Genomic DNA, 21587 nt, shown 5'->3' with positions numbered 1-21587 from the left:
CCTCCACCCCCACTCACCACCCACCACGACTACAAAACATCTCCACCTTTACTAGTGAGCATAAATGTTTCATTTTTTTTAATCAAATAATTTTTTTTAATTAAATTTGTATTTATTTTCTACTATTTAGTGTTACATCCCGGAAAAATTTTGCGTTACCAAAAACTGTAGACGACTTAGAATGGGCCAAAGGGCCAATACAGCGCGAACGCGCCCCCAACGTGGCGCGAACGCGCTGAACAAAAATCTGAAAATCAATTTCAGAATGAAGGTTGTGTTATAAGAAGGTAATAATGGCATATATATGACATTTGGAGACCATATGGTGTAAATTAGTTCATATGTTAATTGACGAAAAGCCCTCGCTGCTGCAAGCTAAGTGGGGCCCACATGTCAAAGTTTTATAAAGGATATATGAAGATACATACGAGTAGTATATGGAAAGTTGAGCAAGTACTAAGAAGGACCCATAAGCCAAAAATGGGCATAAGCCCTCCAAAAGGACGATTTAAGGAAACGTTTTCGGATGATCTGACTTGAAAGGGCAAAAACGGCATTATAAGTTTGGAATTTGGGAAAACCCCCAGAAATAAAAGTTTTAGATAATTGAATTAGCTTTCCAACCATAGGTCGTGGGGCCTCATACGATATCGGGATCAAGAGTTATGACCGTTTTACTGAACGAACATCCAGTCAGAAAATTTAACCCTGCGCGAACGCGCAGAAGGAATTTAAATAACCCTACGCGATCGCGCCAGAAGGCAGCGCGATCGCGCTGAGCATTTTTCCAGTCGTTTCTGGCAGCTTCTAAACATCATAAAAAGGGGGAAACCCCCCTCATTTTCAGATCAACCTACGAAAAACACACCCCAAAACTCTCCAAAAATCTGGAGAGTTCTCCCCAACTCCCCAAACCAAATTTTGCCCAAACCAGGTATAAAATTCCAAATTTCAGTCCGGGTAGCGTATAATTATTGGTGCAGAATCATATAACAGTGTGTGGTGGCCTAAATTTAGCATGGAAAAGTGGAGATTAAGAAATATTAAAGGGAGAAAGGTATGAATCTCTTTCTATTTGTGCTAATACTAGTTTATTTACGAAGAATACGCGATTAAATAATTGTATACTGAGTTAATTAGTTATGAAAGTTGAAAAACAGCGTGTGGGCTGTTTTATGAGATATTTTGGAGTTGGAAACATTATATTTGATGTTGGTATTGTTGTTGTTGTTGTTGTTGTTGTTGGCTGCTGAATTAAAAATTTGGGCTAGGTATATAAACAGGGGAGATGCTGCCCGATTTTCGGCAGAATATAAAATAATATAATTTGAATTATGGTACAAGTGTACGATGAAAAGGCTAACATTAGTGTGAATTATCTTAAATGTAGACTTACAAGCTCGGACACATAAGCGTAGCAAATAGGACGTGGAACAGGTATGTTAAGGCTCGTCCCTTTCTTTCAAAGGCATGATCCGATGTGGTGATTTTAAAATTGTTTCCATATCTTACTTGTTTTTCAAAGGCTATATGTTTACGATTCCAAGGCATGATTCTCTTTCCAATAACTCGTAAATGTTTTTCCAAAATGTCCGTATTTTTCAAAACAAAGGTTTATGGGATTGTAAGCTTTTATGACAAAAATGATGGATATGTATTACAATGACAACGCTGACGTCAAATATGAGAAAATGTCTATGACAGATATGTTGACGATATGTTCCTACCATGAATATGACAATATGAAAATGTTAAGTTATTTCTTGATTTCTCAACTCTATTATGGATATTCACTATTTTAAAGGTTCCAAGTATATGAAACGATCGATGCCTTATGATCCTGTTTTATGTTTTCTCATGATGACACTCTTCATTGGTAGTCTCGCCTTATAATACTAGTTCCTTCAAGGTGAGACACGACGTCCATGGCTATTCCATAATATAATCGGAGGTTACCGACCTTACGTCACTCCAATGGACACATGATTTTCTTTGGGCTCTCCTGCATCCTTATATGACATATGTATATGAGATATGTATATGTACATGGGGTGGGGGAAGGGATATATGGGGAAGGGGAAGGGACATATGTTGCATTGCCACCTGGTCAGCTGGCGTTATCATCCCGGACGCGGGATGCCCGGACGCGGGATATATGGGCGAGTCGACGTATTTCGGCGCTATGTGGGCGAGCCGACATTGTTCGGCGCTATGACATGACATGACATGATATGATACGACCAGACAAGCATGCATGGCATATGTTCTAAAAGGCACTCATATGTACAGGTTACTCTTTTATCTTATGACATGTTCTATGTTCCATACAGTTATTATTCATGCCTTACATACTTAGTACATTGCTCGTACTGACCCCCTCTTTCTTCGGGGGCTGCGTTTCATGCCGCGCAGGTACACCCAGATGAGTTGAAGCTAATATAGAAGATATTCCAGCAGAGTTGGCAAGCTCCACTTGATCCTGGAGTGCTACCGAGTCAGAGTACATGTGCTACGATGTCTGATAAATGTTAGAGACTTTGCAGACAGAGTCATGGGTATAGAGTGTCAGCTTTGTAGACGGCTTCGCCAGCCGATATGTTATTATGTTTCATGTCATGGGTCCCACATAATGATAGACTTTACTTATAAAAAAAAAAATTGGAGAGCTTACTATGTATTTTATTCTTAATTGATTCAAGAGTTTATATATGTAATAAGAGTCAGTGGGTTCGCTCGCCTCCGAATATGGGGTCGGGTGCCCATCACACCCCAGTAAGATCGGGGTGTGACATTTAGTTACTTTTTAATTTGAATTGTATTTTTATTATGTTTAAATAAATACATTATGCATATTCAGATATTGAAAAACAAACAGTCTTAATCATTTAGTATTCAGACCTAGAGACAACATCTTAATGATTCAGATGTGCATTCAGATTCAGACGTCTTAATCTTAATGAAAACAAATGAGGCCTTAATGATGTTCTTAAGGAATTTAAGCCTCGACTATTTAATTTACTGCATGACTTTGTCCTTGGAATTCTTTGAGAATTTTACAAAGCCTAATGGCATCCAAATTTAGTAAGACTTGAATCTACAGAACTTGAATGACCCCAAGAATGATTTTGAGGGGAAGACCAGAAGTAAACTGTTAGGCAAATCTCATTAACTTTGACTTTTAGAAGATAACAAAAGGCAGGTAGTTATAAAACCTTTAGATAACTTGTTTGGTTCCATTCCTTAATCTTCATCCCTTTGCTGTTACCTCCAAGGACAAATAGATCTAGATATATAAAACCTTCACTTAGAATTGAATTGGATGTCTAAAAGTCCTGGTATATTCAGTGTCGCAAGCGTAAAAACCCAAAGGTAACGGCTTAATATAATATAACAACGTGAATTTTGTTCGCACACAATAATTTATTCTTCGAACTAAATTTCACATGACTCATCATTGCACGGACTTATTTGAAGATTAACTGTGTATCACCACATCAACCAAGTATTATAGCCACCAAAAAGGTAAAAGTAATTAACTAATCCGTATAGGGCAAAGACGCTAATTCGAATCCCACATCATCACTCCATCATTTTCATCGCCGAACCATTGAATCTAATAGCAGTTATTGGTTTAAAATTAACAAATCACAAATATTTTTAATATGGTATGATATTATTCGTTTGGGATAAAATTTGCATGATTTTTTTGGTAGGATCTCACACCATTAAAAGTATCACACCTTATATGTAATGTCTTTTTTTGCTTCAGCAACCAATATGAGCATACCCAATAAACTAATGGTAGAATGGTGGCAAAGCGGTGGATTCGTGATGTTAGTATGAGGTGGATGTGTGGCGGAGCTGCGGTCGTCGCTGAAGTCCATGAAGGACTTGTTGCTGTACACGGCAATCAAACTCATGTAGAATTAATGGGATCTCTTATTTCGAATAGGAGAATAACGGGTAGCTTAACTTTAACTATGAAATCAAATTTTTAGGCCAAGTAAATTATTACTTTATCTAAACAGGAAAAATATTCTAAGGTAATTCCATGTAAAGGGTGATGGAAAAGTTTCATAGCAAATTTTGAATATGAGAAAAACACTTTGTTGAAAGTGCGAGTACTACACCAAACCGAGAGAGAAAAATCTCTAACAAGAGAATTGTTTTCTTGTTCCATTTATTGAAAATCTCTGACAAGAGAATTGATTTGTTGTTCCATTTATCGTGAGTTGGAATCTTTTGAGAAAAAAATTTCAGCACAATATTATTGATCCTATTTGTTCGTGAGTTCCGTTGATCAAGATGTTGATATAAAATTAAGATCGGTCTCGACGTGAATTTTCCGTAATATTGAGGAAATTTGGAGTTATGACTCTTGACACCAGGTTTGTCTTGAAACCCATTTTGAGGTATAAATAAATTTTAAACACAAGTAGATTTATCATGATTATTTTTTGTCTTTTGCTCATGTTATGAACATTGTGCAATCCTATAAATAAAAGGAGTGGAGAACTAACTAAGAACTAGGGAGTGTTTGTTACGGAGGAAAATATTTTTTAGAAAATACTTTTTAATTCCTTCATGTTTTTTCTTAGGAAAACAAATTTTTTAAAATAAAAAAAATGACTTCACCAGTAAAAATAGAAAAAACAAGTTTTATAAATAACATTTTAAGTTCATTGCTGAAAGTTTTTATTGAAGCTGCAGTAAATTGCTTTTACAACCAAAAGAACTGATTTATTATGATATACAACTATCATCACATCCTTGAGCACAAATGCCAAACAAACGACCATGAAACTGATAACTGAAGCACCTAAACTTAGTTGCTTTCTTTTATATGAAGTAGGATTCAGAACGATAAAGTCAATTATATTCTTAATCTTACAAGTTGACACACAAAATTGGTCAATTAGCGTAGCACTTTTTCACAGACGTATAACCCTTACGACAATTCGTACACTTTCTCGGGCCTATTACATTTTTGCAATCTGCATTCGTCTTGCAACGGTCGAAACAACGCACATCTCGAAGTACAATCTGCTCAATTACTTGTACAGCTTCTTCTAATAAAGGTAGATCTCGCAAAGCCATCACTTGAGTGTTTGAGGACCAAAAAGAATCAACTGCATGACATGATTAATCAAATTATTAGTACATATAATACAGATACATAATTATATTTTACTAAGAATTACTTACCAGCCAGTGAAACAAGGAGAATGCAAAAGAAGAAAGAGAGCTTGTTAGCCATGTTAACAGAGTGCATTTTCTTGCTTGATGTAAGGTCACACATATATATATATATGGCTTTCAAATTGTTTAAATATAAAAATATCTCTCATGAAACATATATTATTCACTGCTAGTGTCCCATATTATATGTTCACTCTCTCTCTCTCCTGGCTGCTAAAAATGCATACATATCCAAAGATGACTCACTTATATTATTGAGTAACCTAAATGTTTTATACAAATATAGTATTAGTAGCCCTTGTTGTTGGCCCCAATTGTTAGTTGAATCAGCAAAGTAGTGGAAAGAGCTTTGGCACTCGGGTATAAACAGACATAAAATTCATTATTTTAACGGCGGTTTTTCTTTGATATGTTTTATTTTAATGGCAGACTGCAAATAGGACTGACTTTAAAGTTCATTATCATGAAATCTTGAGAGGATAAGGATAAAAATGACTTTAAAATTTCCAACTTCAGTTATATACACTGACATTGTAAAGAGTTTGTGATAATTTCAGAAACCTTCACTCACGTTTAGCTTCATAAAATTAATTATATATCCTTATGATTGAAAAATATTACACTTACCTTCCTTGGTATTATTTGTAACAATACTTTTAAACATTTTATTACTATATAAGATTTATATTCTGGCTAATTTACACTTTTTTTTTATTGAATTAATTTAATAAACATCTTAGCAATGAACAATTGTTACAAGAACAGTTCTATTTTTGGTGAAAGCAATTGTCATCTTCCCTGTTTATTTATTTGTTTATCAATTGCCATTATGTATTCATCACTAGACACAACCCTAGCTATAAATCCCATTGATCATATATTTTTATTGCTGGTACACATGTACTTATGATTGGGATCGCAAAAGATCGAATTGGGCGGCGGATCTAGAAGTCTGGTTATGTGTTCACGTGAGACTCAATGATTTTTGTTTAGACTAAGTATATATATTATTTAAGAAGTTTAATTTAAACATCTATAATTATTTGTTTGTGAACCTAATTATTATTATAATATTAACTTAAGATTGCTATAGGAACTCATAAACTTCAAATTCTGGATCCGCCTCTGAATCGAACTAATGGAATGAATTTCCAGTATTTTTATTTAATTGACTGAGAAATAGAACAATAATTAGAGAATTTCCAATCATCACCCGGTTTTATTCCAACTATTCATAAAGATTACTCTTTTTTTTTTTTTTTGGTTGAAAAGATTACTCTTCATATTAGTGTTGGAGTTAATACATTTAGAAATTATACCTTCATTGCAGGCAACTGGAGATTTCAAGTGCTTTGCTCAAACAGATTAATTTGTCCAATACTCATGCCTAATTAAATTGTCGTGTTTTTATTTGATTCTAATTTGATGATGTTATGTGTTCTCGTTGAATAAAAGGCAGTTGATAACGGATAGGAGTAGTAAATTTACAACAGATTATTATGTTGAGAAGCTGCTAATTGATTTCTACCGATTTAGGTTTTTGTTTAATTTGAACCTCCTTGTTTATAAAATTAAAATTATATTAGAAAATGTAAATTGGTCAGATTATAAAACTGTATATTAATAATAAATAAGTTAAAAGTATTGCTAAAAAAATACGGGAGGTAAACGTTATATCATAAACCATAAGGGAGGTTAGTGTTATGAAGCTAAACCTGGAGGCTGGGAGATCTCTAAAATTATCTCAAAGATTTTTTATACTATCTGGGAATGTTAACCCGCGATAATATGTTAGTTATTATTTTTTATCATATTATCACTTAATGTTTATCAAAAGATTTACTTATCTGTAATTACTTATTTATCATATTATCACTTAATGTTTATCAAAAGATTTACTTATCTGTAATTACTTAATAAGTGAGGTATTGATTGTATATTATATACACCATCACGAATTGGTTAAGTTATATAATGGTTAAGTTATATAAATTGACATTGTTAATATATTTTACATATTCGTAAACATTTTACCTTCTCGATTCCAGATTGGGTTACTTCTTACTAGATTATCCGTTAACGTTTCTTCTAAAAATTTACTTATAATTATCTTATAAATAACTTAATTATGTCAAATTATTTTTATACCATCGGCACGTAGAATTCAAACTCTTTTGTGTACAATGTGATATGTGTATGAACGTATGAGTTGGAGCCTTGTATTCATGTGTTATAGGCCATCTATCTTCTTTTGCTCCAATTTCCCCTATTTTTTCTTATAAATTGGTGTATGATGATATAAATCGTATAAATTGATGAATTGGCTTGTTTTGTGATATTATTGAAAGCTCATTTTAATTGTTAGTATGTTCAATCGTGTAATTGTCTTTGCAATCGATGAATACCCTCAACTCGGAGAAATAAAATAAATGATATCAAAATAACGCTAATGATACTGGCCTGTGATCATGATAATCTGGAAGCATAAACAATAAAGAATTATTTCGAGTTTTGTGACAGAGAAAAGGACCAAAATCATCCATAATGTTTGGGTTTGGATCAAAATCATACATATTCTTTCACATGGTGCACTAATAGTACATTATGTTTGCATAAGTGGTGCACTTTTAGTCACAATCCCAAATAAATTTAACGGAAAAGAACAAAAATGCACCTGAACTTTTAGAAAAGGTATAAAAATACCCTTTATTCATCTATTTTGCTAAAACTACCCCTCAATTCAACTATTTGGCTCATTTATTCCCCTTGACTAACGGACAACACTAATTTTTTTTTTTTAAAAAAAATTAAATTGCACATGACATTTTATTACTGAAAAATTGATTTATTCTTTTAAAAAGAAATCTGAAACCTTGGAATTTTTTTAAATTTGGACAACTTTTTTTTAACGAGTAAAACCTTGACTAACGGACAACACTAATTTTTTTCTTTTCAAAATGTGAAAAATTGGATTTTTATAAAAATCTGAAAAAAAAAAAAAATTTTATGGAAAAACTGTGTTTAAAAAAAAAAACCAGAAAACTATCTTTTTTTAAATCTAGAAGAAAATTATGGAGTATTAGTTTTGCACATTTTACTTAAAAAAACAATCAGTTTTTCAGATTTAAAATTGAATTTTCTAAAAAAAAATGGGGTTTCCACCTGTTAATTTTTTTTTTCCAAACTTAAAATAATTCCACATGTTTTAATGAAAATCCAATTCTATTTTTTTTTTTTTATATATATATGTATATATAAAAGGCTTACTACATTTGTTTTTTTAAAGAAATGGATGTTGAAAAATTATTTTTCCTTATTCTACAAATAACAGTAAGCCTTATATATATATATATATATATATATATATATATATATATATATATATATATATAACAGAATTGGATTTTCATTAAAACATGTGGAATTTTTTTAAGTTTGGAAAAAAAAAAATTAACGGGTGGAAACCCCATTTTTTTTTTAGAAAATTCAATTTTTAAATCTGAAAAACTGATTGTTTTTTTAAGTAAAATGTGCAAAACTAATACTCCATAATTTTCTTCTAGATTTAAAAAAAGATAGTTTTCTGGTTTTTTTTTTAAACACAGTTTTTCCATAAAAAATTTAATTTTTTCAGATTTTTATAAAAATCCAATTTTTCACATTTTGAAAAGAAAAAAAATTAGTGTTGTCCGTTAGTCAAGGTTTTACTCGTTAAAAAAAAGTTGTCCAAATTTAAAAAAATTCCAAGGTTTCAGATTTCTTTTTAAAAGAATAAATCAATTTTTCAGTAATAAAATGTCACGTGCAATTTTTTTTTTTTTTTAAAAAAAGATTAGTGTTGTCCGTTAGTCAAGGGGAATAAATGAGCCAAAAAGTTGAATTGAGGGGTAGTTTTAGCAAAATAGATGAATAAAGGGTATTTTTATACCTTTTCTAAAAGTTCAGGTGCATTTTTGTTCTTTTCCGTTAAATTTATTTGGGATTGTGACTAAAAGTGCACCACTTATGCAAACATAATGTACTATTAGTGCACCATGTGAAAGAATATGTATGATTTTAATCCAAACCCAAACATTATGGATGATTTTGGTCCTTTTTTGTGACACCAGTAAGATAAATAATGAAAATCAAATAACATACTCAAAGAGAAAATAACAATACCTTACACTATAGCAGGCTTAGGAGTTTTAATATTACATATATTTATTCATAACAAAAAAAATGAGACCATAGAAAACACTTTTAATTATTATACGAGATTAAAATTAAATCCTTTGATAACATCTCATTGTAATATCATAATGATTATGAGCCGTTCGACATTGCCTACACTCTGAACCTCTATCATTGCAATTTGCATCAGATGAACAAAGTTTGTAACATCCTTTTTTATTTGCAAGATTTGGGAGTACAATTTGCTCAATCGCTTGTACTTCTACAGGGATGCCTCGTAGAGCAATCACTTGAGTGTTTGAGGACCAAAATGGATCAACTGCATAACATAACATAAGATCAATCAAATTAATTTAATATAAGTTGAAATACATAATATAAATATAATGATAATGGAATTAATTTAACTAATCACCCATCCAATCCATTATATTAAGAGCGGATATATATAATATATGTATATTATGTGTATAATCGTGTATAGTCAGTATATAATCTATGTATAATATCGGTTAGGAAAAGTAAACAGTAAATCTAATCCGACTGGTTATCTATGTAAAGATCCCTACATAAGAAATAGTAGTACTTTACAAAGAGACATACTATGTTGGCCAAGTTTCTAAGAAGTTAAAAGTGTGTATCAAAGTTTAGATAGATGATGTGTTTAGCCAAGCTAAGCTACGCGGACTAAATTATTCCGGGATAAAATAATCACAAGGTTAGTGGGATAAGGTGGATATTTCATCCTTAGGATTGTGCTTCATTTTATACTTTGTTCGGTAGAAAATATAAATTTATTCCCGGCTAAATTTATACCTTCTACCAAACATGATAAAAAAAATTAGTGCTGGGATATCCTAGCTTATACCATGCACCAAACGGCCCCTTAGGAAATAAAATAAGGACTCTTGAATAGTAGCATAAACTGATTTTAAAAGTTAAAAAGTTAGCTTCTTCTTTTGAAAGTTTGACCAAACACCAATTGATGCTTTAATATTGATAAAAATGAATGAAATCACTTACCAGCCAAAGTCATAAGGAGAACACAAAAAACGAAAGAGAGCTTGTGAGATGCACACTTCTTTGCCATGTTAAGTTTGGAGTTGCTGATACTGTGAGTTCCTATTCATAATTGATTGATGAAAGGCTACATATATAGGTTATTAAAATCGTTTGAATACAAAAATATCTTCTTTAAATCTTTATTCCATTGCTAGTGTCCCATTTGCATTCTCTCTCTGGCTGCTACTATATAAAGCATCCAAAAGATGACTCACTTTTATTAATGTTTGGTATAAATATATAGCACAATATTCTATTGATTAAAGCATAAGTTGCTCAAGTGAAGGACCGACTATAGTATAGCATAAGTTGTCAGCTCCATTAAAGCAGAGCCGGAGTACTCAAAATTGAAAATTTATGGATTCTGGATAACTTGTCTGAATTATTAAATTTATATTTAGATATCTATATATACTTAATAATTTTTTTAATATAAATATAAAATTTAAATAAAAATTATTTAATTTGTTTGAACTCGTAGCTAATATTCTCCCTTAGGAACTTACGTACGTAGAGTCAGTCATAAAATACATTATTTTAACGGCGTCTTTTCTTTTCATCGACAAGTTCTATTTTTAGTGGCGGTTTATTGTGGAGGCACTTTTTCTTCCCCTCCTAATACGGATGCTTTTGTTTAATTAGAAAGAAGGGGGTGGATGAACCTAATTAAGAAGATTGACTTTAAGCTTAATGTGTTCAATATTTAGTATTGTTATCATTAAAAAAATATTAGTTCAAACGTGTTATTACTACTCTATCTTTTACTAAATATCTTTTACAATTTTAGTGCGTATATATATATATATATATCTTCTAGCGTAATACTCCACGTATTTCTATTTTTAATCACCAATCATAGTACTCATTCCATTGTGATTGCCGAATTCTCCATGTGAATACTGATTGTCCTATATATTTTACGTCTTGCTCTATTGATATTCAGCTGGAAGTACAACAATTCTCCTTTACAATATTTTTCTTCCAATGTGAAAACAAAGCAAAATGGATTCAGTTTTGGCACTCTTTTACAATTTCTAACTTCTTTTAATTGATTGGCGTGAACTTGTTTTTTGTAGGTGCCCCAAAACGTCTCATGTTAAAATTTTGGAGTGGTGACTATTAGTTATTTAACTGAGCAGATGACGTTGGAGTTATTCTCTTATTTCCCGTTGTTCACCTTGTTTTAATTATGCAAAGTCAAAATATTTTCTTGTATTCATCCTTATCTTATGTGAAAGAGATTGGGGAAAGAACTTTCTTTCTCCTTATATTGAGTTGTGCATTATTCGGCTTGTAAACAGCTAGAAAAAAGAAGTGATTTCGCACACATGAAAAATATCGATTTTCCATCCTCTCTGCGCATGAGATATACGTGAGGTAGAACCCTTCATTCCCCAGAATTAAAAGTCGGTCAAAGCTCATTAGTCAAGATTAAACTAATGACAACCTTTATTTTCGTTCATTATTACTAATTAAAAGTTTAATGGAAATCTTTATTTTCCGAATATTAATAGGCGATTCTGATTTTGACCTTTAGTTGTTGTATATCTATATATACAGGTTCAGATGTCTCTTGTCAAATAACACACTAAAAATCTTCTCTTCTTCTTGGTTCCTGAGTGTTCAATCGGCGCGGAGGGCTTTCTCATTCCAAAGGATAGCCCGCAGGACATGGTCGGTCCATATGTCAAGCCTCCGGCTCTCGTTGGGCACCCAACGCTAGCCTGTGGCCGAGCGCCACCCATAGAGTTGCGTAACTCGTATGGGTACCTAGGACCCTTTGGGGATGCCTAGGCAGGCCCTTGAGGTTGGTCCTCAAGGTTGCTCACTTGGTGCGGCTTGATAGTGGCACGCACGGGGGAGGCTGGTTGAGCTGAGACACCTGTGCCTCCTTATATATGCTTTAAAAAGAAAAGCCCAAGTTTTAACCCTAGACATGATTCTGCCCGAGAATCACACTTGGCCTTTCTCAATGATTCGAACTCCAAATGAGGCGCCGTCTGTTCCTAACTCTTTCTCTTGACTTCCTTCACTCCTCCATGAAGTTTCATCTCATCCGCATGCTCGTGGAATGAGATATGGCCTTAGGGAGCTTTGACACTAGTTCCTCTTCTCCTATTCTGCCCACTTTAGGAGGTATCAAAGCTGAGTTTTCAATAAAAAAGATTTAGGCACTTTCACATTAAAGCAAATACAACCATTATACCATCATTCCAACTTTATAACATTGGGGCCATATATAACGACAAGGGTCATCACCAACTAGTTCTTTTATAAACGACACAAAGCTCAGAAGATGCAGGAAGAAAATAAAATACATATAGAAGACATTTTATGATATGAGATTGAATAAATGGATCACTTTGGCTTAAAGCATTTCCTTTCAGGGTCATAATGAGGTCTCGCCTGCCTGCATAGAGTACACGGCTTAGCGCATTCTGCATGAGAATAGCAAGTGGAGAAACAACGCTTTCCTCCTCGGAGTTGTACAACCTGCTCAATCACTTCTTCTGATAAAGATAGGTCTCGCAGAGCCATCACTTGAGTGTTTGAGGACCAAAATAAATTAACTGCATAACATAACATAACATAACATAACATAACATGATCAATCAAATTATTACAAATTATATACTAAGTAGAGATATACATAATTACTCCTCCCGTTTCAACTTGTGTATTTTATTAGCTTGGTCGGACACAGAGTTTAAGAAAATAAAGAATTTTTTTGAATCATGCAATCTAAAATTAAATATGTGTACAATATATATATGTATATCAAATTGCTATCACATGCTAGGTGAGATGTTGACATTAAAAAGTTACTCCACTAAATATAAAATATTTTAAAAAATTAAAATAAAAAACATAAATTGAAATGAATGGAATATATTTTATGAAAAGACTAATGGATATTATAGAAGTCACAGACCAGTGAGTGTGATAAGGAGAACACAAAATAAGAACTTGTTGGCCATGTTTACAGAGTTTGAAGAACTACTTGTGTGAGTTCATTTTCTTGGTTGATGAAAGGCAACATATATAGGGCTTTTAAATTGTTTAAATATAAAAAAATATTCTTTTAAATCTTTTATATATATATCCACTGCTAGTGTCCCATGCACTCTCTCTCTGGCTGCTGCTATATAAACCATCCAAAGGATGGCTCACTTTTATTATTAAGAAATACTTCCTCTGTTCATTTTTACTTGTTCAGTATTTTCAAAATAGATTTTCACTTTTACTTGTTACTTTTATCATATCAAGATAAGATAATTTATTTTTTTCTATTTTACTCATAGTATTAACTACTCACTTCAAATCATTTTTTTAATTCGATAAAAATATGCATCAATTAATATGAGTATATTAGTAAATTATGTACTTCATTTATTATTTCTTAAATAAGATGAAAAGTTTAAAGTCAACAAGTAAAAGTAAACGGAGAGATTAAAAATTAATGTTTGATTCAAAAGTGTAGCACAATATTCTATTGATTAGTGTCATAGCATACGTTACTTTATTGGCGGCTTTTATTTTTTCATCGCTGGGTTTTATTTTAATTGCGGCTTTACTCATGAGGAGGCACGTCCAAAGAAGAATTAATTTTAAATGTTATAAGTAACAAATAATGATATCTCGTAACTTGTAAGGGTAAGGATGTGAAAATTTAACTTGTGCTGAAGCTGGTGATCAGGATGAGACCAGTGAGTGAAACGTGGCATGTGAAGTTCAGTATTAATTACTGGGGATTTTTTTTATTTTAATCACCAATAATTGTGTTAAAATTATATTTCTAAAAATTTTATAATCATGCATTGGGTACATATTTCTGCAATTTTGAGATGATCAAGTTCATAACGAAGGTATGAAAATATTTAGCAGCATGAGTCTGCAAATGTCTATTACCACGTACATAGGCCCCTTCAATATTAAGGTAATCTTATAATTAAGAACGGAATTCTTTACAATGATAAAATTGATCTTAATATACATATGTCCATCTTCATCGTCTGTCCTCATTCTTTTTTTTCTAGTCACCTTTTTTTTTTTCATTGGATGTTCGATATCCAGATTCGAGCTCGATTAATTCAGATTCGTGTCACTTAGGATCTATTAATTCGAGAGAAGCGCTTCCTACCAAGAATTTTTTTATATTCAGGGCTCGAAATCGAGACATCTAGTTAAGGAAGAAGCAGCCTCATTCGCTGCACCCCAGCTTTTACTGGTAGCTAAGCTCCCCTTGCCTCTTTGTTGTACTCTATGTATTTATCAATACAAGGGAGACGACACTTACGGCGGAAAAATTAAAAAAAAAAAAAAAAAAAAAAACAGCCTTTACTAGGCAAAACAGTTTTCACTATTTGACGTGAATCCAATCAAGAAACGAACAGAAATGAAAAACTAACTAAGAACTACTTCTTTATTCAATGAGAAACCAAAAAAGAAAGGTAATACAGATAAGATCATAGAAAACACTACTTTTTTCATACGACATTCAAATGGATCGGTCAATTTTTCCAAATTTGGCATGTGGTAAACTTGGATCGCTTGCCATATTTGAGCCGACATTGTGTACACGGTCCACCTTTGTAATTGCAATCTGCATGAGAATCGCAAGGTTTGTTACATCCTTTATAATATTTTAGAGGATCTGGGAGGACAACCTGCTTAATCACTTGTACAGCTTCTTCTAATAAAGGTAGATCTCGCAGAGCCATCACTTGAGTGTTTGAGGACCAAAATGAATCAACTGCATAACATGATTAATCAAATTATTAGTACATACAATACTGATACATAATTATATTTTACAAAGAGAAGTTACTAAGAATGACTTACCAGCCAGTGAAACAAGGAGAATGCAAAAGAAGAAAGAGAGCTTGCTAGCCATGTTAACAGAGTGTATTTTCTTGCTTGATGTAAGGTCACATATATATAGGCTTTCAAATTGTTTAAATATAAAAATATCTCTCATGAAACATATATTATTCACTGCTAGTGTCCCATATTATATGTTCACTCTCTCACTCTCCTGGCTGCTAAAAATGCATACATATCCAAAGATGACTCACTTATATTATTGAGTAACCTAAATGTTTTATACAAATATAGTATTAGTAGCCCTTGTTGTTGGCCCCAATTGTTAGTCGAATCAGCAAAGTAGTGGAAAGAGCTTTGGCACTTGGGTATAAACAGACATAAAATTCATTATTTTAACGGCGATTTTTCTTTGATATGTTTTATTTTAATGGCAGGCTGCAAATAGGACTGACTTTAAAGTTCATTATCATGAAATCTTGGGAGGATAAGGATAAAAATGACTTTAAAATTTCCAACTTCAGTTATATACACTGACATTGTAAGAGTTTGTGATAATTTCAAAAACCTTTCCTTACGTTTAGCTTCATAAAATTAATTATGCTTATGATTGAAAAATATTACACTTACCTTCCTTGGTATTATTTGTAACAATACTTTTAAACATTTTATTACTATATAAGATTTATATTCTGGCTAATTTACTCTTTTTTTTATTGAATTAATTTAATAAACATCTTAGCAATGAACAATTGTTACAAGAACAGTTCTATTTTTGGTGAAAGCAATTGTCATCTTCCCTGTTTATTTATTTGTGTATCCATTGCCATTATGTATTCATCACTGAGACACAACCCTATCTATAAATCCCATTGATCATATATTTTTATTGCTGGTACACATGTACTTATGATTGGGATCGCAAAAGATCGAATTGGGCGGCGGATCTAGAAGTCTGGTTATGTGTTCACGTGAGACTCAATGATTTTTGCTTAGACTAAGTATATATAGAAGTTTATTTTAAACATCTATAATTATTTGTTTGTGAACCTAATTATTATTATAATATTAACTTAAGATTGCTATAGCAACTCATAAATTGCAAATTCTGGATTCGCCTCTAAATCAAACTAATGGAATGAATTTCCAGTATTTTTATTTAATTGACTGAGAAATAGAACAACAATTAGAGAATTTTCAATCATCACCCGGTTTTATTCCAACTATTCATAAAGATTACTCTTTTTTTTTTTATGGTTGAAAAGATTACTCTTCATATTAGTGTTGGAGTTAATACATTTAGAAATAATACCTTCATTGCAGGCAACTGGAGATTTCAAGTGATTTGCTCAAACAGATTAATTTGTCCAATACTCATGCCTAATTAAATTGTAGTATTTTTATTTGATTCTAATTTGATGATGTTATGTGTTCTTGTTGAATAAAAGGCAGTTGATAATGGATAGGAGTAGTAAATTTACAACAGATTATTATGTTGAGAAGCTGCTAATTGATTTCTAGCGATTTAGGTTTTTGCTTAATTTGAACCTCCTTGTTTATAAAATTAAAATTATATTAGAAAATGCAAATTGGTCAGATTATAAAACTGTATATTAACAATAAATAAGTTAAAAGTATTGCTAGAAAAAATACGGGAGGTAAACGTTATATCATAAACCATAAGGGAAGTTAGCGTTATGAAGCTAAACCTGGAGGCTGGGAGATCTCTAAAATTATCTCAATTTTTTTTTATACTATATGGGAATGTTAACCCGGGATAATATGTTGGTTATTATTTTTATCAAATTATCACTTAATGTTTATCAAAAGATTTACTTATCTGTAATTACTTAATAAGTGAGGTATTGATTGTATATAATATACACCATCACGAATTGGTTAAGTTATATAATGGTTAAGTTATATAAATTGACATTGTTAATATATTTTACATATTCGTAAACATTTTACCTTCACGATTGCAGATTGGATTACTTCTTACTACATTATCACTTAACGTTTCTTCTAAAAATTTACTTATAATTATCTTATAAATAACTTAATTATGTCAAAATATTTTTATACCATCGGCACGTAGAATTCAAACTCATTTGTGTACAATGTGATATGCGTATGAACGTATGAGTTGGAGCCTTGCATTCATGTGTTATAGGCCATCGATCTTCTTTTGCTCCAATTTCCCCTATTTTTTCTTATAAATTGGTGTATGATGATATAAATCGTATAAATTGATGAATGGCTTGTTTTGTGATATTATTGAAAGTTCATTTTAATTGTTAGTATGTTCAATCGTGTAATTGCCTTTGCAATCAATGAATACCCTCAACTCGGAGAAATAAAATAAATGATATCAAAATAAAGCTAATGATATTGGCCGGTGACCATGATGATCTGGAAGCATAAACAATAAAGAATTATTTTGAGCTTTGTGACACCAGTAAGATAAATAATGAAAATTAAATAACATACTCAATGAGAAAATAACAACACCTTACACTATAAGCAGGCTTAGGAGTTTTAATATTACATATATTTATTCAGAACAAAAAAAATGAGACCATAGAAAACACTTTTAATTATTATACGAGATTAAAATTAAATCCTTTGATAGCATCTCATTGTAATATCATAATGATTATGAGCCGTTCGACATTGCCTACACTCTGAGCCTATATCATTGCAATTTGCATCAGATGAACAAAGTTTGTAACATCCTTTTTTATTGGCAAGATTTGGGAGTACAATCTGCTAAATCGCTTGTACTTCTACAGGGATGCCTCGTAGAGCAATCACTGGAGTGTTTGAGGACCAAAATGGATCCAACTGCATCACATAACATAAGATCAATCAAATTAATTTAATATAAGTAGAGATACATAATATATATAATGGAATTAATTTAACTAATCACCCATCCAATCCATTATATTAAGAGCGGATATATATAATATATGTATATTATGTGTATAATCATGTATAGTCAGTATATAATCTATGTATAATATCGGTTAGGAAAAGTAAACAGTAAATCTAATCCGACTGGTTATTTATGTAAAGATCCCTACATAAGAAATAGTAGTACTTTACAAAGAGACATACTATGTTGGCCAAGTTTCTGAGAAGTTAAAAGTGTGTATCAAAGTTTAGACAGATGATGTGCTTAGCCAAGCTAACCTACGCGGACTAAATTATTCCGGGATAAAATAATCCCAAGGATAGTGGGATAAGGTGGATATCCCATCCTTAGGATTGTGCTTATTTTATACTTTGTTCGGTAAAAGGTATAAATTTATCCCCGGCTAAATTTATACCTTCTACCAAACATGATACAAACAAATTATTGTTGGGATATCCTAGCTTATACCATGCACCAAACGACCTCTTAGGAAATAAAATAAGGATTCTTGAATAGTAGCATAAACTGATTTTAAAAGTTGAAAAGTTAGCTTCTACTTTTGAAAATTTGACCAAACACCAATTGATGCTTTAATATTGATAAAAATGAATGAAATCACTTACCAGCCAAAGTCATAAGGAGAACACAAAATACGAAAGAGAGCTTGTGCGATGCACACTTCTTTGCCATGTTAAGTTTGGAGTTGCTGATACTGTGAGTTCATATTCATAATTGATTGATGAAAGGCTACATATATAGGTTTTTAAAATCGTTTGAATACAAAAATATCTTCTTTAAATCTTTATTATCCATTGCTAGTGTCCCATTTGCATTCTCTCTCTGGCTGCTACTATATAAAGCATCCAAAAGATGACTCACTTTTATTAATGTTTGGTATAAATATATAGCACAATATTCTATTGATTATTGCACAATAGTTGCTATAGCGCGCATGTGCACTCTGAATTGGTTATAGAACGCACTAGCACTAGAGAGAATCATAAAAACTCGCGCACTATTATACATGTTCTCTCGTAAAATCTATGTTCATCGTTGTTTATCTGTGTTCACGACCGGAATACTTAATAAGAATCTCTTCATCTTTTTTTCTCTACGTAGTATTTCAATCCGATTATTTATTTTACTGTATATCTTTATTACGTTATTTCTATAGCATTCACATTACAAAGATTAACTGAATTTGAATTAATCATGCACGACGTTACTTGTGACCTTCATCTTAATAATTTGATTTATTGACCTAATAAACTAATTTTAGGCAAAACAGTTTTCACTATTTGACGTGAATCCAATCAAGAAACGAACAGAAATGAAAAACTAACTAAGAACTACTTCTTTATTCAATGAGAAACCAAAAAAGAAAGGTAATACAGATAAGATCATAGAAAACACTACTTTTTTCATACGACATTCAAATGGATCGGTCAATTTTTCCAAATTTGGCATGTGGTAAACTTGGATCGCTTGCCATATTTGAGCCGACATTGTGTACACGGTCCACCTTTGTAATTGCAATCTGCATGAGAATTGCAAGGTTTGTCACATCCTTTATAATATTTTAGAAGATCTGGGAGGACAACCTGCTTAATCACTTGTGCTTCTAATGGTTAGTCTCTCAGAGCCATTGCTTGAGTATTTGAGGACCAAAATGAATCAACTGCATAACATAAGATCAATCAATTATTTCAAATAGCGATTATGGGTGTCGAATGAAGGGATCGGGCTGAATTTAGTGGGGTTAAAATGGACTGCATTAATAAATGAATAGGTCAATGTTGGTTACCTGCACTGGATCAAGATGAGCTAAATAATAATTCATTATCTAATCCGCGTAAATGTTGTTTGTTTTCTTATGAGTTATTTATGGCTATGTATGACATATCAAACAACAAAACACATATTTTTAAAAGTATTTTAACAAGGTTTCTCCTTGATCTATTTAGGTTTGCATAGTCCAAATCTTAGAAGGACAGAATTGGGCGTGTCAAAATAAACTAAATTAACAAAATGAATATTTCATATTTTTTATGATCTAGCTTTACCACCTCTAATACATAATAATATTTTATAAAGAGACTAAAAGATGATGAAGTTACTAATTACTTACTGGCCAGTGAAACAAGAAGAAGACCAAAAAAGAAAACAACCTTGTGAGACACGGACTTATTAGCCATGTTAACAGACTTTGGCTTAGCTGATTGTGAGAATTGAGCTAAATTGTGTGGGTGCATTTTCTTCTTTGATGAATGGCTACTTATATAGGCTTGTAAAATTGTTTAAATATCGGAAAATGTTTCCACTGTTATAAACTGCTTGTACATATTATCCGCTTTGGCGCACCTCACGGCTTTAAAACACGTATACAAGTAAAGGCTTCAGGCCCAGCTTATAAGCACGCACACAATCCCGTGTGCGAGCGATGTGGGAACTTCAAGTTCACAACACACCCCCTCATCGCGAGCATCGTGCTGATAACGTATTATGAAATAAAACTATGAAGTAAATACACAGAAGAAATATGTAGAGAGAATATGTAGAGAGATATCAGATTATATTACTTCTGCTCTTTCAACATTGCATCTGTGCATCCTATTTATAGGAACAACAGGACATGGGATATTTTGAGATGTTGTGAACTTGAAGTTCCCACATCGCTCGCACACGGGATTGTGTGCGTGCTTATAAGCTGGGCCTGAAGCCTTTACTTGTATACGCGTTTTAAAGCCGTGAGGTGCGCCAAAGCGGACAATATATACAAGCAGTTTATAACACGTTATCAGCACGATGCTCGCGATGAGGGGGTGTGTTGTGAACTTGAAGTTCCCACATCGCTCGCACACGGGATTGTGTGCGTGCTTATAAGCTGGGCCTGAAGCCTTTACTTGTATACGCGTTTTAAAGCCGTGAGGTGCGTCAAAGCGGACAATATGTACAAGCAGTTTATAACACGTTATCAGCACGATGCTCGCGATGAGGGGGTGTGTTGTGAACTTGAAGTTCCCACATCGCTCGCACACGGGATTGTGTGCGTGCTTATAAGCTGGGCCTGAAGCCTTTACTTGTATACGCGTTTTAAAGCCGTGAGGTGCGTCAAAACGGACAATATGTGCCAGCAGTTTATAACATCCACTACTATATTGTCCCATGTGCACTCTATCTCTGGCTGCTACTATTTAGCATCCAAGTATGACTTTTATTTATTAAAGAAAGCACTAGTTGCTCAAGTGAAGGGCCACGCCACGTAGGGCCTTTAAGGCTTTAAGTGCGATAAATGTTCATCCCTCTTATCCTGCACTATAGCGCCAAATGATCTTGTATCCCCGCATATATATAACCCTAGTTACACTTACATAGTCGAAGTCAGGATTTAAAGTTCAGATGTTCGAAATTTTAT

The 21587-nt window shown here is 32.4% G+C and overlaps 2 protein-coding genes and 1 long non-coding RNA gene across 3 annotated transcripts; all 3 read right to left on the bottom strand.

The window, feature by feature from the left end:
• Nucleotides 1-4668: 4668 nt before the first annotated feature.
• LOC132602663 (fruit-specific protein-like) lies at nucleotides 4669-5361 on the bottom strand. Its single transcript, XM_060315461.1, has 2 exons — nucleotides 5206-5361; nucleotides 4669-5129 (listed from the first exon to the last, which is right to left on the bottom strand). The coding sequence occupies exons 1-2, from the start codon at nucleotides 5297-5299 to the stop codon at nucleotides 4912-4914; spliced, it is 312 nt and encodes a 103-aa protein (XP_060171444.1). The 5' UTR covers nucleotides 5300-5361; the 3' UTR covers nucleotides 4669-4911.
• Nucleotides 5362-14771: 9410 nt separating this feature from the next.
• Nucleotides 14772-15457, bottom strand: LOC132602662 (uncharacterized). The gene is made up of 3 exons (XM_060315460.1): nucleotides 15277-15457; nucleotides 15102-15187; nucleotides 14772-15037 (listed from the first exon to the last, which is right to left on the bottom strand). Exons 1-3 carry the CDS (start codon nucleotides 15410-15412, stop codon nucleotides 14933-14935), a joined length of 327 nt encoding a protein of 108 aa, XP_060171443.1. The 5' UTR covers nucleotides 15413-15457; the 3' UTR covers nucleotides 14772-14932.
• Nucleotides 15458-19503: 4046 nt separating this feature from the next.
• On the bottom strand, nucleotides 19504-20433 carry LOC132602661 (uncharacterized). Its single transcript, XR_009567858.1, has 2 exons — nucleotides 20301-20433; nucleotides 19504-19850 (listed from the first exon to the last, which is right to left on the bottom strand). It is a non-coding gene; the product is annotated as an uncharacterized LOC132602661 (long non-coding RNA).
• Between the last annotated feature and the right edge of the window lie 1154 nt (nucleotides 20434-21587).

Source organism: Lycium barbarum, chromosome 7 (genome assembly GCF_019175385.1).
Source record: "Lycium barbarum isolate Lr01 chromosome 7, ASM1917538v2, whole genome shotgun sequence".
Classification (NCBI taxonomy): Eukaryota; Viridiplantae; Streptophyta; class Magnoliopsida; order Solanales; family Solanaceae; genus Lycium; species Lycium barbarum.
This window is presented reverse-complemented; position numbering and strand designations above follow the sequence as displayed.